Raw genomic sequence first — 21,807 nt, 5'->3', positions numbered from 1 at the left:
AGGTGAAGACCCTGACCCTGAGGGAGGATCAGGGAGGAAGCACATCTGGGTGACAGGGAGTTGAGAGCTTGGTTTTGACCATTTGCAATTTGTATTTGGTCTGTACCCAAAAAAAAAAGGTGTCTGTGTCCATGTGGTAGTTATACAGCCTGGTCTGCATCCCCCAGGCCAGGTGAGGGATAAAGTGTAAGAATGGAGAACACTGGCTGGCAGATGGGCGGGAAGTGACGCCCCAGTATGCTGGCACCTGGGCACCAGCCTCGAACATGAGTGCAGGACCAGTCCGGCAGTGGTGGGGACCAGAGGGCAGCGTGGGGTTTGGCTGCAGGCCGAGCCTTCCTGCCCATGTGTGGGTGGGTGTAGCACTGCTCCATATCATCTTCATCTTTAGCACACGTGTCTTTCAGAGGCCCCTATTTTCCTCATACTCTACCAGCTGCCACACCAGCCAGGCTGCAGGGCCAGGGCATGTACTGGACAGTCCTCATTTCTGTGCTGCCCTCGGGGACGTGGTGTTCTGCGGATGGCCTGAAATAAAACCTTCATTTATGTTACATTGCACCCTCCCCATCCCTTTGATACCCTTCATCTCAAAAATCATAGGAGTTTTTAATGGGGGTGGGGGGTGGGCAGAGAAGGGAAGTGACTTGGTCAGGGGCTATCCATGCTGTATCTTGATTGTATGGACAGGTGTGAGCTCCAACAAAAAAGGAGACTTCTAAAATTAAAGTGATACAGGCTTTGAGACCTTTTATTCTGAAATGGCCACAGACTTACAGGAAAGCTTAGAGGAATGCACAGGGAGGCCCCAAGCACTGTGGCGACACCTTTGTGATCATACAATGTCATCTCATGAGGACCTGGTGGTTGGACAGTCCACAGAGCTCACTCAGAATCCATACCACATCTGCACCTCCGTGTGTGTGTGTGTGTGCATGTGTGCAGCTGCGATTGATTTTATCACGTGCAGCTTTGTGTCACCACCACGATCCAAGCACTTACCTGTACCATCCCCACATGGCCTCCTCCCCCTTCACAGACCCCCACCATGTCCCTTATCCCTAACACCTGGCAACCGTGAAACTATTTTCCATCCCTAGACTATGTCATTTAATGAACATTATGTAAATGGAATCGGGAAGTAGGTACCCTTTTGAAATTGGCTTTCTTCATTCCGTGTAAGTCCCTTGTGCTTCCTCTAAGTTGCTGGAAGTCCATCACTTCCATGGCTGATAGTACTCCACTGTGTGGCTGCACCTCGGTTTAACCAAAGGTGGTTCCGATAGCTTCTAGTTTGGGGCCGTTATGAGTAAGTGACCGCAAAACACTCGTGTATGAGTGTTTGTCTGAACTTATCTTTGTTTCTCTGGAATATATGCCTAAAAATACAATTGCTGCACCGCATGATAGGTTATTTTTTAGTTTTAAAAGGAACTGCCAAACTATTTTTGAGAAGGGCAGTGCCATTTGACATTTCCACCACCATGTATGAGTGACCCAGTTTCTCCACATCTTCACCAGCATTTGGTGTTATCACTACTTTTTCATGTTAGCCATTTCTTATAGGTGTGTAGTGATATCTCACTGTGGTTTTAATTTGTCGTTTTCCAATAGCTAGGAATGTTGAACACTTTTTTCATATATTTATTTGTCATCAGCATATTACCTTTAATGAAATGCCTGTGCATGCATTTTGCCCATTTTAAAGTTTCATTATTTTTTTAAATGTTGAATTTGATGGTTCTTCATATTTTTTGATCAGATTGTGATTTACAAATATTTTCTCCCAGCCTGTAATTTGCTTTCTCATCCTTTTAACAAGGTATTTTGCAGAGTGACTTTTAATTTTGATGAGGTCCAAATCATCAATTTTTTTTCTTTTATTGCTCACACTTTTGATGTCACGTCAAGCCTAAGAACTCTTTTTGTAGTCCTAGGTATCAACAATTTTCTCCATTTTTTTTTCCTAGAAGCTTTATAATTTTATGTTCGTATTTATGTCCATAGTCCATGTTTTTATACATGATTCGAGGTTTAGGTTGAGGTTAATTTTTTGCCCATGGATGTCCCAGTGTCCAGGACGCTTATTGGAAAGTGCACCATTCTCCCAATGATTTGCTTTTGCTCCTTTGACAAGAACCAGCGGGGCACATCTGCGTGGGCCTGTCCTCTGTTCGTTGATCTGCGTGTCTGTCCCTTTGTCAGTTGTCTTGTCGTGGCTGCACAGTAAGCCCTGGCATTGAGAAGTGCTTCTTCCCGCTTCCACCATTAATCTTGCTTTTAAATTCCTTGGACTGTTTATAGGGGTGGGAGTGGGGGATTCTTCCTATGTTCATGAGCTGGGAGATTTTTTCTGCTTCTAATTATTTAAAAAATCCCTTTAGAATTGTATGTGAAATAGAAGTAAATTAGCTAAGCATGCTGTCTTCACTCAAGTGGGCTTTATGCCACTCTCCTGGCTTCTTGGTGGCCCTCTTCGTGCCCATCAGGTCCCAGGGGAGCTTCAGGAAATAAGAGGCTCACAGAACCCAAGAGCTTTCTAAACAAAGGCAGCAGCATTTGCACCAACTAACAACAGTTACAGAACCTGTGGGTGTGGCAGGTGCTCAGTGGAGAGAAGTGTGCTGGGGCAAGCAAGGGGACACAGCCCCATCTGACAGGGCACGTAGACTGTGCTCTCACCCACTGTGGGGACCCAGCCCCAGCATTGCCCTATTCTCTCTCTTTTTTTAAAAAAAAGCCAGAAATCCAGATTTTTATGTGAAATGTCCTGGCTTTTAATGCTGGGAACCAATCAGTATTTAAAAATAATACCATGTGGCCTTGTGAACTGCTGTGTGGCACTAACTTTTCCCAAGCATGGCTAGTCTACAACCTCAGATACTTGACCAGGCCACCCGAGAGTGCTGTGTAACCCCCTGTCATGGAGGATGGTGGAGCCACAGGTCTAGGAAGCACCCCAACACACCCAGATGGTGAATTTCCTGTCCTCTGGCCCAGGAAGGAAGCAGGGAGGCACCCCAAAATGCCCATTGGTGGACTTCCTGTCCTCTGGCCCATGGAAGAGGTGGGGAGTTTCCCTAGAATGCCCACATGGTGGACTTCCTGTCCTCTGTCCCAGAGAGGAAGCGGGGAGGCAGGACGGTTCTTCTCACTTTGCATTTTGCTGGGTCTCCGGGTTGGTGTGTAGGGGAGGACAGTGGGCTTGCACATGGGAAACCTATATTTCCTGAATTAGCGCCTTCAGCTCCAGTGTCAGGTGTGTCCCTCGTCCCTGACACAGTGTGCCTAGGGCTCCTGCTCAGAGACCACAGACTTCCTTTTTTTCGCACAGACGGAGCCCAAGTGCAGGACTGAACACAGAGTTGTCTCTGGACACGGTCAGTAGAAGGCCAGTCCCAGAGTGTTAGCACTGCCTTGTCGGCGGGGCTGTAGTGGGCCTATGTTGCTCCCTGTCACACCCTCCGAGCCTGCCGTCATTCCCTTACTGTCTCCTGCTGAAGGCTGGCCATTCTTGGAGGGTGCCCCTCAGACCCCGCGATCTTCCCGGCCCTCCCTCCAGCTCCTGATACTCTGGCGGGTCATCATATTCCAGGCACTGGCGTGTTCCGGAGGCCAAAGAAGGCGCTTGCTGACCCACAGGGAGAAGCAGGAGATGGGTCCCACTGAGAGACAGGACCTCCCGGAACAGGGCGGGCACATAGTTACCTGGCTTCTCTCAGCTATTTTAGGCCTGGGTTTGAAAGGTCCCACTGCCCAGGACCAGAGCTTCTGGGATTTGACCCGAACACTGAATTCACAGGCCTTTGGCTTTCATAGAGCTGGGGTCAGTGTGGCTGGAATGCTGAGTCTTGCCTCAGCTGTGGAGCCTCAACCATCTCAACTCCAGTGGGCCCTCACCACTCCATCGTCCCCAGAGCTGGATGAAGGACGAATGACCTGTCTTCCCACAGCTAGGCGCTGGGCTGAGGCAGACCTCGGTCTCACTCTGAGCTCTCTCACATTTCAGTTGTGAGACCTGGAGCAGCTTTCTAAATTCTTCCAGACACAGCTTTCTCATCCACGAAATAATGTTTGCTAACAGGACCAACTAAACAGGGGGTTCTGGGAATTAAAAGGGTCATTCAGTGAATAGCATTTAGCAAAGTGCCTACACTATGGAGAAAACATCATTAAATGGTTTATTATTATTGTAGTTATTCTTCTAACCCCTCTGTCCTATACCCTCCCCTAGCCATCGTGCACCCATCCATACCTGAGCAGGACACATCCTTGCACAGCTGGGGTTCTGTAGGAATAGCGCAAGAGGGGCGAGGGATGTAGGCAGGGGGCATCGGAGCTGGCACCAAGTAGACCAGCTGGCACAGGGTTCCATCAGCAGGGGCAAGGCTGTGCCCGGCCCTGCAGGAGCTTCTCTGAATGGCCAGGACAAGCCAGGGCAGTGCCAGGGGCTTTCTGGGGCATTGCTCCTGGTAGCGCATCCCGGCCAGTCCTGCTCAGCACTGGGGCCCTGCCCAAAAGCCTCCCCTCCTGGACCTGCCTGGGCAGGCGGCCTGCCCCTCAGTTTATAGAAGCCAAAGACTGCGTGTGGGCCAACGACAGGCGTGGACGGCGGTGGTGAAATGTCAGCCATGAGAATGCAGTAAACGCTGTACCTGGTAGCTGCCACGTAACTCTCTGTGATGGGCGGTGACAACAAGGAATGACGTCGGAGGCTTTGTCTCCTCCTGAGAGGGAGCACAGGCCCCTGCTGGCCTCCTGCTGCCCTGGGCTCAGGGAGGCTCTGCCTGGAGCTCTGGCTCTCTGCGCTCCCTCCTCTGGGCGCGAGGCCCCTGGGCTGCCGCCCCTCTGCGCGCACACCTGCAGCACAGCCTCGTGTCCCTGCCTCGTCTCCCGCCAGCACTAGGAGCCCCTGAGCGCTGGCCCCCATCTACCTTGGCGCGGCCCTCCCTGGCCCCAGACTAGTGCCCCATGAGTCATGGACACTTACGTTTATAGATGGGGTGAATGGCCCTGCCAGGTCCTGAGTAACTACAGTGACAGCCTTTTAAAAATGCAATTGTAGCTGGGGCTGGGGTGCCCTCGGAAGTCCTCGGAAGGAGTCCCTCAGCGGGATCTGATGGGTTCAGATGTCACAGAGGAGCAGTGGGAATGCTGGGCCGCCCCTGGGCAGCAGCTGTGCGGTGCGGATATTTCAGTCCTCATAAGACAACGCGGTGTCTCAGCACCTCAGATGCCTGACTGCGGAGGCTGGTTCCACAGGGAGCCTGTAACCCTGCCACACTGTGCACTGTGGCCTGAAGCAGGGAGTCACACTGAGCCCTGTCTGTGTTGTGCAGACACCAAGGACAGAAAGGCTGAAACACACATATAAAAAACATTCACATGCCAAGAAAACATAAACACATACAATACATACAGGAAACCACACAAAAATACTTTTTGCACAACACATATAATACAACATGATGTTGTGGTGAGTTCAAATCCAAGACCCATGGAGCCAACTGAGATTAATTATGAGCCTTTATTAGTCAGCTGGTGACTGACTCTCTCCACCACGCAGGGTCAGAGAATCAGCCCCAAGCTTCCACAGGAGGTAGTTTATAAAGCTTGAAACTACGTCCTGGTGGCCTTAATCAAGCAAGCAAGCAGATTACAAAGCAGAAGTGGCTGTTAGCGTCTAGTACAAAGATATATTGTTTCTGGGGGACTCCTAATCTTAGAACAAACAGGACCTGATAGACAGTTTTGCTATCTGTACTTCAGCAGAAATGTTTTTTTTGGGGAGCTAATGCCTGAAGATATCACTCCCTCTCTTGTTCTTGGGACTAGCTTACTGGAGAATCTTTCACTTTTACAATGACAGATACATAAAGCACACACACACAATAATCGATACACACAAAATACAACACGCATGCACATAAAGACATACACTCTAAGAAACGATACATGCACACACAAATATATACACATAAAGCATGTAGACACCCCCATACACAGAAAACAAATGCATCACACACACGCACACACGCGCGCGCGCACACACACACACACACACAGTAAAATACAATCTGTCAAGATGTCTGAATAGTGATTACTTCTGTAATGAATGGTTAGGTTGAAGAGGAAATTTGAGGAATCATCATTAAAAACTAATCGGCCATTTCTGCTTCTGTAAATATGCTTGTGGCATGCAAGAGCTCACTTGCAGAGCTTACTTGCTTTGTTCGACCTAAGCCACGAATGTAACAGTGTGTACCCCTAGCAACTCCTGCTTCTTGTAACAATTTATAAGGGTCCACAACCCATAGCAACTCCTGCCCTTCCACCAATGTTACTACTTGCAACCATAGCAACTCCTGCTATTTGTAACTGTCTGAGTTCAAATCAACCAATCAGCTTGCATAAAAAGCCTGTATATAAGGAATGTTGCAACTGTGCTTTTGGGCCAAATCTTCAGACAGTTAGCTCTTCTGGGACCATGTGTAATAAACCTGAGTAATAAACCTGAGTTCTCCTCTCTGAGTTACTGCTTGGTTCTTCACTGGACTGGTCTTGGGATTTTTCCTCAACAAGGTAAGAGAAAAAAAAATCTAAAGAACTGGTCTTGGGATTTTTCCTCAACAAGGTAAGAGAAAAAAAAATCTAAAGAACTAGATTCCTCAAAAATCACTATAAGATGCAAAATTTAAAAAGTATATAAAATACAATGTGTATATGTGTTGGCTCAACCACTACACATCTAGGAATTTACCTCAGGGACATAATTAGTGAAGTGAGAAGGTTAAGTACAGGCACATTTAGCAGACAGCACATCGTGGATAACAGTGGAAATGAAAACCCGGGTGTCTGGCATGGGGGGCCACCTTAGTAAGGTCCGTCCGTGTGTGACACATGGATTAGCTGACTCTTGTCCTCAACCTCACACAAATGGAAACACGAATGAGAGAACAGATGGCATCCTTTCGTGCGTCGGCATTGGCAAGGATGGGCAACTTCGGTGAGGTTGTGTGGGAACGTTGGGAGTTTGTGGTGGCGACGCCACAGCCACTCTGTCACCCCCTTGCAGAGATGACTTCTCTCGATTCCCTCCCCATCAGGAGCCCTGGGCGGCTATTTCACACTCATTCCCCCTAGGCACCCTCCATGCTGAGCAGTGAGAGTAAACAACTGGGAGGGACCCCGATGTCTGCCTGGGAGGTAGGTCAGTGACAATTTGCTTTCCCATCATCTTTTCCTTTGCCACTTCATCTCACCCCAAAAGGTCACTGAGAAATTCTACAAAGATTCATCTTTATCAGGAATTTAACAAATTCAGAGTTTGTATTTCAACTGTCAAGAGAATGGCACTTTTTTAGGTCTCTGGGCAACTAAAGTAATCCCTTGCAGCGACAAAAAATAATATACAAAAGTACTGATGAAATGAAGTGAGCCGAAATATGACATTGATAGGAAAGGCATGTCACAAAATAGTCTGTTGAACACACTCCTGTGTCTGTGTTGTGTGGACGTGTGCGTGGAAAACGTCTACAGGATGAGACCAGCTGGAGGCGGGGCCGCCACGCGCTCCGGAGGCCTGTGCAATAGTCCCGTGCTGCCTGGAACTGGATTTGTGACCAGGGCGCAGTTGTTGAACACCCAAACCTTCTCTGTCTTTTGTTGGGGAAGCAGTAAGGACAGGGCCTCCCAGCCTGTTGTCAGAGGATTAGAGAGGTCAAGATAAAGCCGGGGGCTCAGCCCAGGCCTGGAGGGTGGGTGGCAGCGTGTGGCCGGGGATCGCGAGCTGCTGCCGCCCCTGTGCTGTGCTGCTGCTGCTGCCGGTGGCCCAAGCTGTGCTCTTATTTGGTCGTGTGGATTTTTCTCCAACTGACTGGCTGCTTCTGGGTACAGCCACACTCAGGAATGGACAAGAACAAGTGTAAAGCAAGGTGCAAGGAGATGCAAGGCATCACCAATGGGCTGTGGGCAGAAGCCAGTCCTTGGGCCTGACCAGGGAAGGTCCCATGCGGGTGCTCTGTGTGTCCCATTGAAGAAGTAGAGGGAGGTGTCAGTGGTGTTCTGGAGAGCACCGTGGGGAAAGACGATAGGCACACACTTTTCTCTGGATCATGGAGACTGCACCTGCTTGAACTCTGGACTGGGACCAAGAATCTTCAGGAGGACAGGGACCCATCTCCCACCCTGTTGGAGTGGACAGGCTGCCACACTGTCTCCCTCGAGCACCTTGAATTGGGTCAGATGGATGTGGCATAGACCTGGGCAGAGTGACACTACTCTGTAGGAATTGTTTATGCCCGCAGTGTGGAAATTGGCAGGCCGTAAGTGATGTCTGACACCTGAGATGCCATTATTATTGGTCAGAGGAATGCTGCCGAGGCATGCGTGCACATACTCCCAAGCAGGCTGCCTTTCAAAGCAGGGTGACACTGACTGCTCCAGATTAGAGCTCCTGAGGACTGGAGGCTGACTGGTCTTCAGGCGCCAAGACAGAGCCACAGACTGCGGGGACCCGGCCCAGGTAGGTGGTTCTCACCTCCAGCTCAAGAAGCCCACAGACACGATGGGGTAGTGAGCAGCACCGGCCTCTGCCTTCTGTGTCCCCACTGGAAGCCCCTACAGATTTCCTGGGGGTCTGAGTATTAGCTGTGACACCCACCCAGCCCAGCAGGCCCGCTGTCCCACAGGACGGTGTGGCCGCGGGGCCAGGCACACAGTGAGCCTGGGGGACCTGCAAAGCCTGGGACGTGAGCACCTTCTCTGAAGGCCAAGAACACTGACCTTAAGGTCTAGAAAGGATAGGTCTTTGGGCAGAAGTTTGGGGACCCCATTGTTTGAGCATTCTTAGGTAGGAAGGGGTGGATTTCAGATGGCATAAAATCAAACAGCGGCTGTCTGTCCGTTAAAGGCCATCGGGTCCTCCCACCCCAGGGCCGCCAGTAGCCATCCTCGCCATCCTTGCTGCCGGCCCCTGCTAAACCATTTCCTCGTCCTTCAGGGAGACCTGAAGGATGGGTTTGCCACATAGATTGCACATCTGCAACCTTAAAAGGGGCATGGGCCTTGCCAGGTCACTCACCTTCGGATTCCACCCTTAGAATGGGAACAAGGGTGCTCGCCTGGCCCTCGCTGTTGTCCTGAATGAACAGTGGGGAAGGGTCCAGTGACCTGAGCGCAGTGTGGCCACAGAGTTGGGGTTCTGTGTCAGCTCTGCCTCAGGACAGGAGCTGTTGAGACTCCGTGTCAGTGACAGGAGGCTGCAGAGAAACTGCCATTCTTTGCAAAGATTAGACTGCTGCAGATGGGGTGGGGCGGCGGCTAGTGTCAAGGCGGGGACAGTGGGCACAGACGACTTCCCCACACCCGCCTCTGTCCTGTGGACAGTGTGGCTGCAGCCAGGGAGGCTTCACTGAGAACAGGCAGTGGAGGGTTTGCAGCCCCCGGACCAGAGCAATACACTCTCTCTCCCGCTGTCATAAAGTCTTGTCAAGGTCTGCGAAAGTGGCACTGTGAGCCATGGTTTGAAAGCATTGCTTTGGAAGCAAAACCTGAAGAAGGAGTGGTGGAAGGGAGGGCAGGGTTGGCCGCGAAGCCTCCTGGGCACAGCAAACATCTCCAAGCGGAGGCGTCCTGGGATCAGAGGGCCCGTGACCAGCATCCTTCCTGTCCACTCAGGTCCTGCTCTTTGTCCCAGGCTCCTGCCGAGTCATCTATCACGGTGATAATGTCCTCCCTGGAGGAGAGCCCAACTGTGAGGACAGGCTCTGAAGGCCGGGAGGGAGCTGAGCTCCAGGGAAGCTCAGGAGGTGAGGTTCTTGTGGAAATACTCCCGGGTCCCCTGGTGTGTGGATGGGGGCTTGTAGAGAGGCCCTGCGAGGCCTCCCAGGACCTATCAGACTGAGCCTCCGGAGTCCCTGGGGGAGAGTTAGACAAGAACCTCAGTTGTAGGAACCCCGGGCAGCAGGCACGGGAGAGATGGATTGGGGTCACCCTGAGACTCAGGTGTGAGGTCCTGCCTCACTGAGGATGGTTTGAACCCTGCAGATGCGTGTGTGTCCCCAGCCTGCAGGTGCGGGTATCTGAGCCTTGGCTCCCCGAGCACTGGCTTGTGGGGGACAGTTGGAGGGGGATGTGGTGCACACAGCTCTGATGCACAGGTGTGGAGGGTGGGCACGACACGGGCGCACAGAGGTCCCGTTCCCGAGCTCCCAAACAGGCGGTGATCAGAGCTGGCTGGAGTACGTGGTGGTTGCCATGCTCACTCTGTCCCCAGGCAATGGGGGGTGGACTCTGGGTGGGCACAGGAACAAGACGCCGTAGTGTCCCTGCCCCGGGGAACTTGGACTGGTGATACTGAGACCATGACTGATGCTGCTTCTGTCATTGAACGTGGGACGGGAGGTGCTGAGCCTGCTGCCACACAGTCCTTGAGAGTCTGCTGTCTGGGGGCCTGGGCAGCCTCCACCCGACACTCCTTTGCTGGGTCCTTGGGCTGGGGACAGGAGGAGAACCAAGGCCGTGCGGTGCAGGCGGGTGGTCTGACGGCCCCGCGGGAGCTGAGCACGCTGCTGGAACCTCCACAAGCGGCCTAGGTTGGCTTCCTCCTGCACAGAAGCCGTGTGTAGTCTGGTTTCATCTCGGCGTCCCTTGGGCACCTCATGCTGGTGGGTGACGTGGCTTATGCCCCTGTTCGTGGGCAGTTTGCGCTCAGAAACTGCGTCCCCTTCATTTCACCTTCATTCCCTGCCATTCCCACCAGAGGGGCAGTTGTCTCTCTGCTTAGTGTAAGTGATCCCTGGGGCCTAAGTGCCTGGATAGACCTCCCTGTCTCTAACTCCAGACCTGGCTAGAGCCAGAGCTCCCCACCCCCCACCTGGAGTCAGGCCACAGCGTCACCTCCCTGAGCTCTGCATGCATAGGCGTGGCCCCTGGGTGGTACGCTGGGCTCTCTGGGGGCGCGGGGCAGGAGAGTCAGAGATGAAAGTTCTTGGGCTTTGGAGTGGGCTGAGGCATCTCCTTCGTGGAAGCAGATCTGGAGAGGGTTGATGGGAGAGATGGGCCTTGGCCTCCACAGAGACCTGCTGAGTGCCAGGGGAGGAGAGGGTTTGAGCCTGGGAACCTTACCGGTGCTGCTTCTGACCATTGCTGGCAACCCGGCCACCTCTTATAAAAACTAGGAGTTCGACAGCAGAGTCTCAGAGGACCCACACTACTGAGTACCTTGGCACTCGCAGTGACCCCGGGGGAGTGCGAGGTCACCACCTTCCTGGTGCAGAAACTGAGGAAGAGAGGGAGGCCACCTGCCCCAGGTGCATAGGTAGAAAGTAACAGATGCTGGGCTGGAAGGCACTGTGATATCTGTCTGCCAGGTCAGGTTTAAGGCCCCTGTCACCATGCTGTGCACAGGGCAATTGGGGGACCGTGGTCCGAGTGCCGGCTGCACTGCAGGCCCTGTGGTAGCCCAGGGCCTCACGCAGCCCCCAGACGACGCATGGTCCTGGCAGGCTCCCATCCCCGGGCGTGTCTGCACCTGCTCATCTACTGGGCCTGCTCTACCTTCGACTCCACCAGATGGGGAGCAGAGATTCTCTGTGTGCTCCTTGGGCCAGAAGCAGCAGCGGCAGCTCCAGATAATTTGTCAAGAATGAAAATCCTCCAGCACAGGGTCTTGTGCCGAAAAGTCCGGGCTGGCAGCCTGTGCACAGATATCAGAGTTACTGCGACGTCCCCCGGAAAGACTGCCCACACCTGGCGGCCACTGACATGCTTCTGAGGAGAGAAGATTTCTGAGGAATGGATTTGGGGTCAGGAATAGGGAGAGAGAGAGCCCTGTTAGGAGGATGTTGGCATGCCAGGTGGAGGTGGTGGGGCCAAGCCGGGTGCGATGGACAGGGGCAGACATGGAAGGGCAGGCTCAGGAAACACCCTAGAGTTCAAAAGCGCAATCCTCGTGCTATAGATGCTCCTGGTCTGGACAGCATGGCTGGTCTCATCCCGGACCAGCTCTGTCAGAACTGCAGGCCTGGGGGGCCCAGGTATTTGTGGTCTTAAAAGTCACTTGGGTGGTCTGCTGTGTAGCCAAGGCTGGGAGCCCAGGCCTCAGGCCTGCCACTCAGAGGGTGGCCCCCCACCAGCAGCACTGCCTTACCGCCAGCACTGGTGGGTTAGGAAGGGAGAGTCATGGCGTGGTTAACGTTTCAGAAGCTAGAAACATTGATCTTGTTACTTGACTCTGAGTCGACCTGCCTGGGGGCCGTGAACTGGGGCGGTGCCCAGAAATGCCCCCGAGGAGGTTCCAGAGTCAGCTGGGGCAGACACAGTGGATTTCACTGTCACTGCAGTCACTTAGGACATGGCCAGGGCCATTTGTCCTATCCATAAACATAAACAGGGCTCAGTGTGACTCCCTGCTTCAGGCCACAGTGCAAAGTGTGGCAGGGTTACAGGCTCCCTGTGGAACCGGCCTCCGCAGTCAGGCATCTGAGGTGCTGAGACACCGCGTCATCTCGTCGGGACTGTGAAATATCCGCACCGCACAGCTGCTGCCCAGGGGCGGCCCAGCATTCCCACTGCTCCTCTGTGACATCTGAACCCATCAGATCCCGCTGAGGGACTCCTTCCAAGGACTTCCGAGGGCACTCCAGCCCCAGCTACGATTGCATTTTTAAAAGGCTGTGACTGTAGTTACTCAGGACCTGGCAGGGCCATTCACCCCATCTATAAACGTAAGTGTCCATGACTCATGGGGCACTAGTCTGGGGCCAGGGAGGGCCGCGCCAAGGTAGATGGGGGCCAGCGCTCAGGGGCTCCTAGTGCTGGCGGGAGACGAGGCAGGGACACGAGGCTGTGCTGCAGGTGTGCGCGCAGAGGGGCGGCAGCCCAGGGGCCTCGCGCCCAGAGGAGGGAGCGCAGAGAGCCAGAGCTCCAGGCAGAGCCTCCCTGAGCCCAGGGCAGCAGGAGACCAGCAGGGGCCTGTGCTCCCTCTCAGGAGGAGACAAAGCCTCCGACGTCATTCCTTGTTGTCACCGCCCATCACAGAGAGTTACGTGGCAGCTACCAGGTACAGTGCTTACTGCATTCTCACGGCTGACATTTCACCACCGCCGTCCATGCCTGTCGTTGGCCCACATGCAGTCTTTGGCCTCTATAAACTGAGGGGCAGGTCACCTGCCCAGGCAGGTCCAGGAGGGGAGGCTTTTGGGCAGGGCCCCAGTGCTGAGCAGGACTGGCCGGGATGCACTACCAGGAGCAATGCCCCAGAAAGCCCCTGGCACTGCCCTGGCTGGTCCTGACCATTAAAAGATGCTTCTGCAGGGCCGGGCACAGTTCCGTCCCTGCTGACGGAGCCCCGTGCCAGCTGACCTACTGGGTGCTGGCCCCAGGGCCTCCTGCCTGCTTTCCTCACCCCTTGTGTGCTGTCCCTGCAGAGGCCCAGCCGTGCAAGGATGTGTCCCGTCCAGGCACGGTGGGTAGGGGAGGGTATAGGACAGTGGAGGAGAAGAAGAAGAAGAGTGATCGACATACAGAGCTCTTTCTTTCCAAGCTCGGACACCTGGCTAGGTGTCATTTATTTGAGTCAGCATTCTAATGGATGCTGCTGTTGCTCCCATTTCACAGGTGAGGACGTGGAGCTTTGGGGAGATTTCAAGACTTCTCCTGTGTCTTAAAGCTCTGGGCGGCAGAGTTTGGACTTGAACCCATAAGTCAAAGTCAGGCAAGACACCTGGGCAGGAGGTGTCAGTGGCCGATGCTGAAGCCCAAGGCAGGTGGAGGACTGGAATGACCATCTGTTCTTGGTGTGAAGTATTGGTGTCTCGTTACGTTGATCTAGGTCTAAAAGTGGTGACCAAAGACCCAGAGAAATTCAGCCTTCATGACCAGAACCACAAAGTGTTGGTGCTGGATTCTGGGACCCTCATGGCAGTTGTAAACAAAGCCTACATTCTCCCAGGTGACTATCTTGGCTGCCTTCCTTCTGGGGCTCAGCTCAGGCTGTGGGACACCTCTGGTCTCGGCAGAGCCCAGGGACCACTAGGAATGGAATGGTGGATGGGCAAGTGGACTGGGGGGCCAGATTCAAAGGGGTCTCTCTGGGCCTGGGTGAGGAGGAGGCTTGGGCTGGGGGCATGGAGCCTGGAGTCCCTACACACGGGGGCCTCTCCCTGCTCTGAGCCCCTCTTCTGTCTTTTCCCAGAGACCTTCTCTGTCTTGGCCTCTCACTTGAGCTTAGCCCATGACAAGGGAAGCCCCATTTTCTTGGCGGTGGCTGATGGAGAGCTTTGTCTCTGCTGTGAGCAGGACAAGAGTGCAGGCCAGCCATCCCTTCAGCTGAAGGTGAGAGTTCCAGCCAATTTCCTATTCCCTCGGCCACCCCACAGGGGAAGGCCAAGACCCTCCATGTCTCTCAGTCTGCACAGTCTGTCCTCCTACCTGGCTCTCCAAATGCAGCTGGCCTGCTTCCTTGCTGATAGCACTGGCCAGTTAACCCCTTACCTCCTAGAAGAGGAAGCTGAGGCATCTGGCCATCCAGCAGAAAGCAGACCAGAAGCCCTTCACCTTCTACCGGGCATCGGTGGGCTCCCGGAACACACTGGAGTCGGCCATGCACCCTGGCTGGTTCATCAGCACCTCTTGCAATCCTGGTGAGCCTGTTGGAATGACAGATCAACCTGGGATAAAGAACAATATTGAGTTTTCATTCCAGCGAGTTCGTGAAGCTAAAACAGGCCCTGCAAAGTCAGTGGGTGGGAAGCCTTCCGTCCTGTGATGGAATAAAGTTCTAGCTGCAGTGTGCCAGTATCTGCCTGTGGGCCTCTGAGTGTCACTGTAGCCGTGTCATCCACAAGTCCAGAGTCTGCCTTCGCCGTGGGGAGGGCCAGCGGGCTCTGAATGAACCGGTCCTGCGGGGTTGGTGGGTGCTGGGGGATCGACCCTGGGAATTGACCCAGAAGCATATGGAAGCAGCTTAATAGTCTGTGCCCAGGCCCCATGTGACAGGAAGAAAGACAACAGCAAGTTGCCGTCAGCCACGTGTAAATGGAAAAGGTTGGGTGGGTCCCTGGCCAAGAGCAGGGTGACCCAAAACATGGGACAGGCACAGAGACAAGCGACAGCCAGGGGATCAAGTGAGTAGCTAGTCAGCATCTGGGAGCCTGTCACGAGGGCCTGGTCTCCTTACCAAGCTGGTTGCAGACGCTGGTAAAGGGTGATGGGCGGACCTGGGAGCAGAGTGGAGGGGACGGGGAGTGCCCATTCTGGCTTTTCGGGTACGAGCGACGTGACCGATGCAAGCAACACGTGTGCTAAAGCCTCAGCTGGACAGACTTGGGGCTCATGTGGTTCTTCCTGCCGCTGTGACAAATGGCCAACGTCTCTTATTCTGGAGGTTGGTCCCGATAGGTCTTGTGGGGCTCAGATCAAGGTACAGGCAGCACCAGTCCCTTCTGGAGGCGCCAGGGGAGAAGCAGCTTCCTGCTTTTCCTTGGCTCGCTGCCCTCTCATTGTCTTCAGAGCCTGGTCGTCAGGCGGCTGTGAAAGGCAATGCTGTGACAGAGCGTCATGCAGATTGCTTTGCACCCTATGATCACGTCCACACACGAACACAAGCACACGCAGCCTTGCTCCCACCCCCTCTGCAGGCGTGCTGCCTGTGGCTCGTGCCCGCCTCCCTGTCATCTGCCGCCGCCTCCCAGTCCTGTAATCCCTGAAGCACGCCCTCAATTCCTTACTGGGGGCGACATTTTCTTGAATACCTCATTTATTTTAAAGCGTGTATTTACTCATGGAGTGTTTCGCCAGTAGCTTGCCTGGCAGCATTTCTCTTTGGGGCCCTACCTTGGTAGTAGCGATGCCCAGTTGCTCAACGCTCTATCAGCCTGCAGTGGAATCAGTAACCTGTCAGCAGTGCCTTTTTGAAAGTGAAAGCATTCCCTTTTGCTCCCATGGTCTCAAACAGTGCAAATAGCTTTCCCACAGGCCTCTGAAGGAGGCAGCCCCACCGCATGTGAGGCCTTCTGCCCTGATGGTCAACTGCATTGCTTTGCGACTAGCGCCCATGCCGCTCCATCCGACGCAGTCCTGGCCGGACCCTGCAGACACTTGAGGGAGTGCCACTCACCTCATCAGGCACCCCTGCGTGTTCCCTGCTCCTGTGCCCTGTGGTGACTTTCCTTGCAAACAAGACATTCGAACCAAGGACAGCAATTATTTGGAGCGTGGATCTAAATATGAGATCATTTTGTTATGTTTGTTAGGAAACAAGACAGCAGACTGTCACACCGAGCCACACGTCACCAAGCCGAGACCTAACTCATTACTAGTGTCGGCTTTCTCTCCCAGAGATGGAACTTCAAACCCATCACACAGGAGCGTCCCGATTGGCACGGGCTAGACTGCCTGACGAACCCTGCGGGGAAGTGGCCAAGAGCGACCAGCCCGCTTTCCTGCCAGTGTACCTGGCTTGTCCCCACCCCCTCTGCCTGTGAAAGCCTCTCATTTCACACAGCTCCTTAGAGCCCTTCCTGTCTGTGGTTCGGATGGATTCCTGCTCAAATAAAATCTAAATTTCTTACTGTGCCTCAGCTTATCTGATAACAGGTTAGAGTTGATGACAAAGTCCCCCCTACCCACAATCGTCTGTGATTGTGAATCTGACAACTTTCTAGTTTTAATTAAAATGTTATACTGTTGGTTGCCCAGAAAACATAATACATGAAAATCGAATGTTTCATTTTTAAGGAGACTGTAGATCTTTAAGACTTTACAGTCACATTTTTGTATTTTTTGTTATCCACATTTTAAAGAACATTTCAAAATGAGTTGCATTGAAAAGTTCAAAAAACTAAGCATGTGGTAAGAAAAAGATATACAGATGTACATTTCATGTATTCACGCACTAAATACTTTCATGGACTCAATACCTAAAATCTGAATATGCCACAAAGTGTCACATAAAAACAAACTATTTAAAAACTTATTTGTTGAACGTGTAAAAACCAAAAGTCCACTTTAATTAGTGAACTAAACTTAATTTTGTAAAACTATTTCTTTTCGGAATATATTTCACTTTGAAATGCCCTTAGCAATTCCGTTTTGGATATGAACATGAACTAGACCGTGAGGTCGGATATGTATCAGCCAGTGGGTCACAGTAGAAACAGCTGGAGGAGCACAGTTAAGTGGCTGTGTCAGGTCCTGCCTGCCAGCCCAGGTGTGGCCTCCAGAGACCACTTGCTGTCATTCAGGGTCACACACTGTCACGGTGCCCTCTGCTGGTCATGGGAGGCACGGCGCCGACAGCAGCATGGCTCGACCAGGGCAGGTCCTGAAGGGGATGCCCTGGCAGCAGTCCCTCTCCACAGAGTCACCCAGCAAGGGCAGGCGTCAGGCGATCCTTCCCAGGATGCGAGGAGCCAAACATGGCCTTTGCCAAGCTGAGGTGTGCGCAGTGAGCAGTATCCACTTGTGAGGGCCTTGGGCTTGTGGGTGGCCAGTGTGGAGGGCTGTACTCAGAGTGGGGTGTTGGCTTGCAGTTTAGAGAGGCTCTTGGCCAGAGCGGGTGGGCATTTATGGGCCAGCCAGGGACCCAGGCGAGGGACACCCCTGAGCCTCAGGTGGGGCTCCCGTCTCCGCCTGCCCCGTGCCTGTGAGGCTGACTGTGAGCAGCTGCCGCAGCTTCTGTTTTTGTCCCCTGGTTCTGCTCAGGCTGTGGGCAGTTGGCAGGGGGAAGTGGTTGGAGGACCCCTAGGCAGCAGTGGCTGGATTCCATGTGGAAGGCCACAGCCCTGTCCTCTTCCATTGGTCACCAGTCACCGCCTGTCCCCTGCCCTGTGCCTCTGGGGAGGTCTGGACTCCAGTGCCACAGCCCTGGAGCTTGCCCTCCTCCCACATGCTCTGGACCCTCCTGCACTTTGTGAACACCTCCTCACTTCCTCCTCCCCTGTGTGCACCCCATGAGAGCACCCCCGTCCTGGCCACACGGTGTCATCGAAGGCTTTAGAGGACAGTGGTGAGAGTAGATGTGTAGATGCCTTGAGGTCCAGCTGACAGACCGTGGCCTGAGCCCTGAGCACTGGGTCGGAGGGGGAGGGAAGCCGAGCCATCAGCGAGCGTGCCAGCCAGCTGCACGCAGTACTCGGTAATGAGTTTTAACAAGCTGGAAATTTAAAGTGTTGGTTATGGGGGTTGCAAAAGTAAGTGTGTCAGTTCACACCCAATACTGTGCTTTGCACTGTCTCTCAGCCCCTGTCTTTCCTCATGGCCGGGTGAGCGGCTGGCTCCACCACCACTCGCTGCACTACAGCTCATCCCGAGTTGAATATCCCAGAGAAACATATGCGAGGCCCAGCTGTGCTCCATGTAGGGCCTTAAAAATTCTCTAGTAGTTGTAATAACAAAGGGAAAAGAAATAGATGAAGCTCAAAATGTACAAACATCTCTTAGCACTCAAAAATATGGGAACAAACAACCCAGATAAAAATGGGCAAAAAAACCTGAACAGACCTCTCACCAAAGAAGACACACAGATGGCAAAAGGGCATGTGAAAAGACACTCCACACCACATGTCAGCAGGAAGATGCACATTAAACAGGAAGGAGGTACCACTCTGTCCCCAGTAGCGTGGCCACAGCCCGGACACTGATGACGCCGGAAGGCTGCGGGACATGGAGCCACAACAGCGCTCACCCATTGCTGGTGGGGACGTGGAGTGGAGGAGCCGCCCAGGCAAATGGTCCAGGACCTTTTGTTTTTGTTTCTCTGGTCAAAGTTAAACATGGTCTCATCTTATGATGAGGTGGTGTGCCACATGAATGTTCGCAGTGGCCTCATTCCTCAGCACCCAAACCTGGAAGCCATCCAGCTGTCCCTCAGTAGGTGGAAGGACACACACACTGATGTCCTTTTGTGTTTGCGTGGGGTGGGAACGCAGACTTCTTGCCCATGGAGGGAAGGCGTGGGCCTGTGGCACCCAGGATCAGACTGTGCTGGATGAGCCCTGGTGGCCCTCAGCATCCCCAGGAAGTACACGGAAGGTGGGGAGGAGAAGGTCAGGGGATTTGTCCCTGTTCCCTCCTGCAGGGCAGCCCCAGGCTGACTGCTGTTCCTGATGAGGCTCACAGGTCCTGGCCCTCTGCACAAGGCTCTGGTTGTGGTAGCCATTTCATCCTCCTGTCCCCTCAGACCTGAGGTGGGAAGGGGTATGTCCTGTTGCCACTGGTGCTGGGGTTTGCACCATGCCTTGGGGTCTCCTGTGCTTTGCCCACTTTTTATAAAGCGCCCCTTTATGACATGTACCTTGAACCACCAAATCTGAGTGTCGTTTCTTGCTAGGACTTGACTGACAGCATGGCTCCCGAGTGGGCCCAAGGACACTTGGAAGACGGTGCTGTGGGACACGAGCTCTCCCTGGCAAGATGCAGGTGACGAGCTCTCAGTTCTTGTCGCCAGAGGCGATTTGTTATGCCGGGGACTTGGGTAGACAGGCCTGACGCGAGGCCCTCCACTCAGGGCTGAAACAGTGCCCACCCTCGGACCCTGCAGGGCTGTCCGACCAGCGGCCTGACCCTCTTCCGCTTCTGGACTTCCCATGATGTCTCCCGTGAGTGCTCCCTCTGTTCCAGCTGCTCTAAGCAGGGTCCCCAGCTTGTGAAATGGGAAGTGCTTGGCTGACAGGTTCCTGTGGGTAGAATCAATGGGACAAAGGTACACACACTGAGACTTTTAGCAGCTCCTAGGAAATCACTTTCCACAAAGCCCAAGTGATTCACATGTCCGTCCACGTGAGCGTTTTCTCATACCGTCTTTTTAATCTAGGCCTTCCCGAAGGGTAGAAACTCAACGCAATGATGGTTTTGATTTGAATTTTGCTGATGACTAGTGTGGCTAACTGCCAGTTCTGCAAACGCAGGACTCCCTTGGTGGAACTGTGGAGGGCAGGTCTCAGACCCAGGAGACAAACTCTCTTCGTCAAGGGCCTGGCACCTCCAGTGCTAGCCCCAGGGTAACATGACAGGAGAATTGGGCTTGGGGAAGTCCCTCAGTGTCCTCTTCTGAGAAACCAGGCTTTGTCGCCAGCCCTGTTTCATGTGGGCTTGATGCTGACTACCCAGGAAGTTCAGGTGTGGTTTTTTCACCTGAGCCTCACGGGATCTCCCCACAGGAGGAACTGGCTTTCTTTCCCGTCATCCGGCGTCACACCCACCAAGGCAGCTGGGGCCTCCCAGTGTGCGTCACATAAATGACCCAGCCCATCGGGCCCATTGCCGCTCTCAGGGCTGCTGGACCTGTGCTCTAGCCCCTGGCCTTTTGGTAAAGACATTTGCTCTTTGTCAGCGGGCAGCTGGGGGTCCTCTGGCCAGGACAGTGGTGGCTATGCCAGGCTGGCTCCACATTTGTCTTGTGGAGGACTGGCGCTCCCACTGGGAGCAGCTGGGTGCCTAGTGTGGAGCCCTCTCTGCTCCCTGGCAGAGATAGGTGCCAGTGGGGGCTGTGGGGTATTTAGGGCCCACAGTCATGCCCCTCCTTGGGCTTCCAGGGGGCGCTGTCACTGGCCTGCTTGCCTCCCCTACCCCCTGCCACAGCTCCCTTGGTAATCCAGAATCCAGAAATTTGTCTGTCTTGTTAGGACACTGGAGGGCAGTCTGCCTTGCAACTGAAGGTCAGCAACTGATGAAAATAACATGGAAAAAAAGCCAAAAGTGTTTTGCAAGAAGTTGATTTGATATAAAATCTGATTTTTGAGTGAAAAAGAGACCCTCCCACCTGTCGTCAAGCACAGCGGTTCCTCGCACGTCTGAGGTATCTGCATGCCGTCCTGACGCATGCTGCCTCACGAGAGCGGGCTCTTCCTCCTGCGGATACTGGGAGGTGCCCGCCATGCTTCCTTGGGCGCCTTCTCGCCTTCACTCTGCCTTTCTCTGCTCTTGGAATTCCCGCTCGTCGCTGGAACTTCCCGCTCCGGCGTCTCACCGCTGCTCATACTTGCTACCATTCATTCTCTGGTCAGCTGCTTCGTCTGTGCTGCGTGCGTCCTGGAAGAATCCCTTGGCTCAATTTCCCAGGTCGCGATCACATTCCTAGTGTTTTAAGTCTTGTCCTGTGTGCTACACCATCCTTCTAGCATGTTTTCTGAGATTTCGATCTTTAGTGTTGAATTCTCACGTACTCAGGTTGATTCTCTTTCTAAACAAAAACCTTGTATTTTAAACTCCAGCTCCATAGACCCCGGTTCAGTTCACCTCAATTTAATTAAGCCCCATCCCATTCTGCCCAGTGATGTGTGGGTCCTCGGTGCCCAGGAGCCCTGGCCTCAAGGGGGCAGAAAAATGGTAAATAATGCAGCAACAGGACAGTTCGTGACATGTCACAGGTGCGACGCACCCCCAAACAGTAACAGAGCAGAGAGGAAGGTGGCAGTGCCAGAGCAGGTGGACAGGGCACGTGGCGCACGGCGCGAGTGGCGTGGCTGTGGAAGCCGGCCCTTGGCAGGAGCAGGCGTCCAGCGGAGCGAGTCCAAAGCTGATGAAGAGAGCCGCGTGACGGGAGCGGACGAGCAGGAGGCAGGCAGAGGGATGAAGGCCTTGGCACCCACATTGGTTTTCAATGCAAGTGAAATGGAACTTACTGGAGTGTTTTGGATAGAAGAGTGACATGGACATGGATGGACAGAGGTTTCAAGGGCAACTGTGGCTGCTAGTTGACAGTAAGCTGTGGGGATGAGGGTGGATATTCCACGGGAGACCTTGAGGTCATCTGTGCACTCTAATGACGAGGGAGCGGCAGAGAGGGTGGACAGCAGCATTTAG

At 53.6% G+C, this 21,807-nt stretch overlaps 1 protein-coding gene across 1 annotated transcript in view; it reads left to right on the top strand.

Annotated features, from left to right (window-relative positions):
* IL37 (interleukin 37) overlaps nt 1-14,770 on the top strand; it is a 31,861-nt gene extending 17,091 nt beyond the window's left edge. The window contains exons 2-4 of the mRNA XM_016153156.2: nt 13,835-13,954; nt 14,198-14,337; nt 14,504-14,770. Of these exons, the coding sequence (XP_016008642.2) occupies nt 13,835-13,954; nt 14,198-14,337; nt 14,504-14,770 (527 nt within the window). The remainder of the gene's footprint in view (nt 1-13,834; nt 13,955-14,197; nt 14,338-14,503) is intronic.
* The last annotated feature ends 7,037 nt before the right edge of the window (nt 14,771-21,807 follow it).

Source organism: Rousettus aegyptiacus, unplaced genomic scaffold (genome assembly GCF_014176215.1).
Source record: "Rousettus aegyptiacus isolate mRouAeg1 unplaced genomic scaffold, mRouAeg1.p scaffold_m13_p_7, whole genome shotgun sequence".
Taxonomy (NCBI): domain Eukaryota; kingdom Metazoa; phylum Chordata; class Mammalia; order Chiroptera; family Pteropodidae; genus Rousettus; species Rousettus aegyptiacus.
Note: the sequence above shows the minus strand (reverse complement) of the source record. Positions and strands in the feature narration are given on the sequence as shown.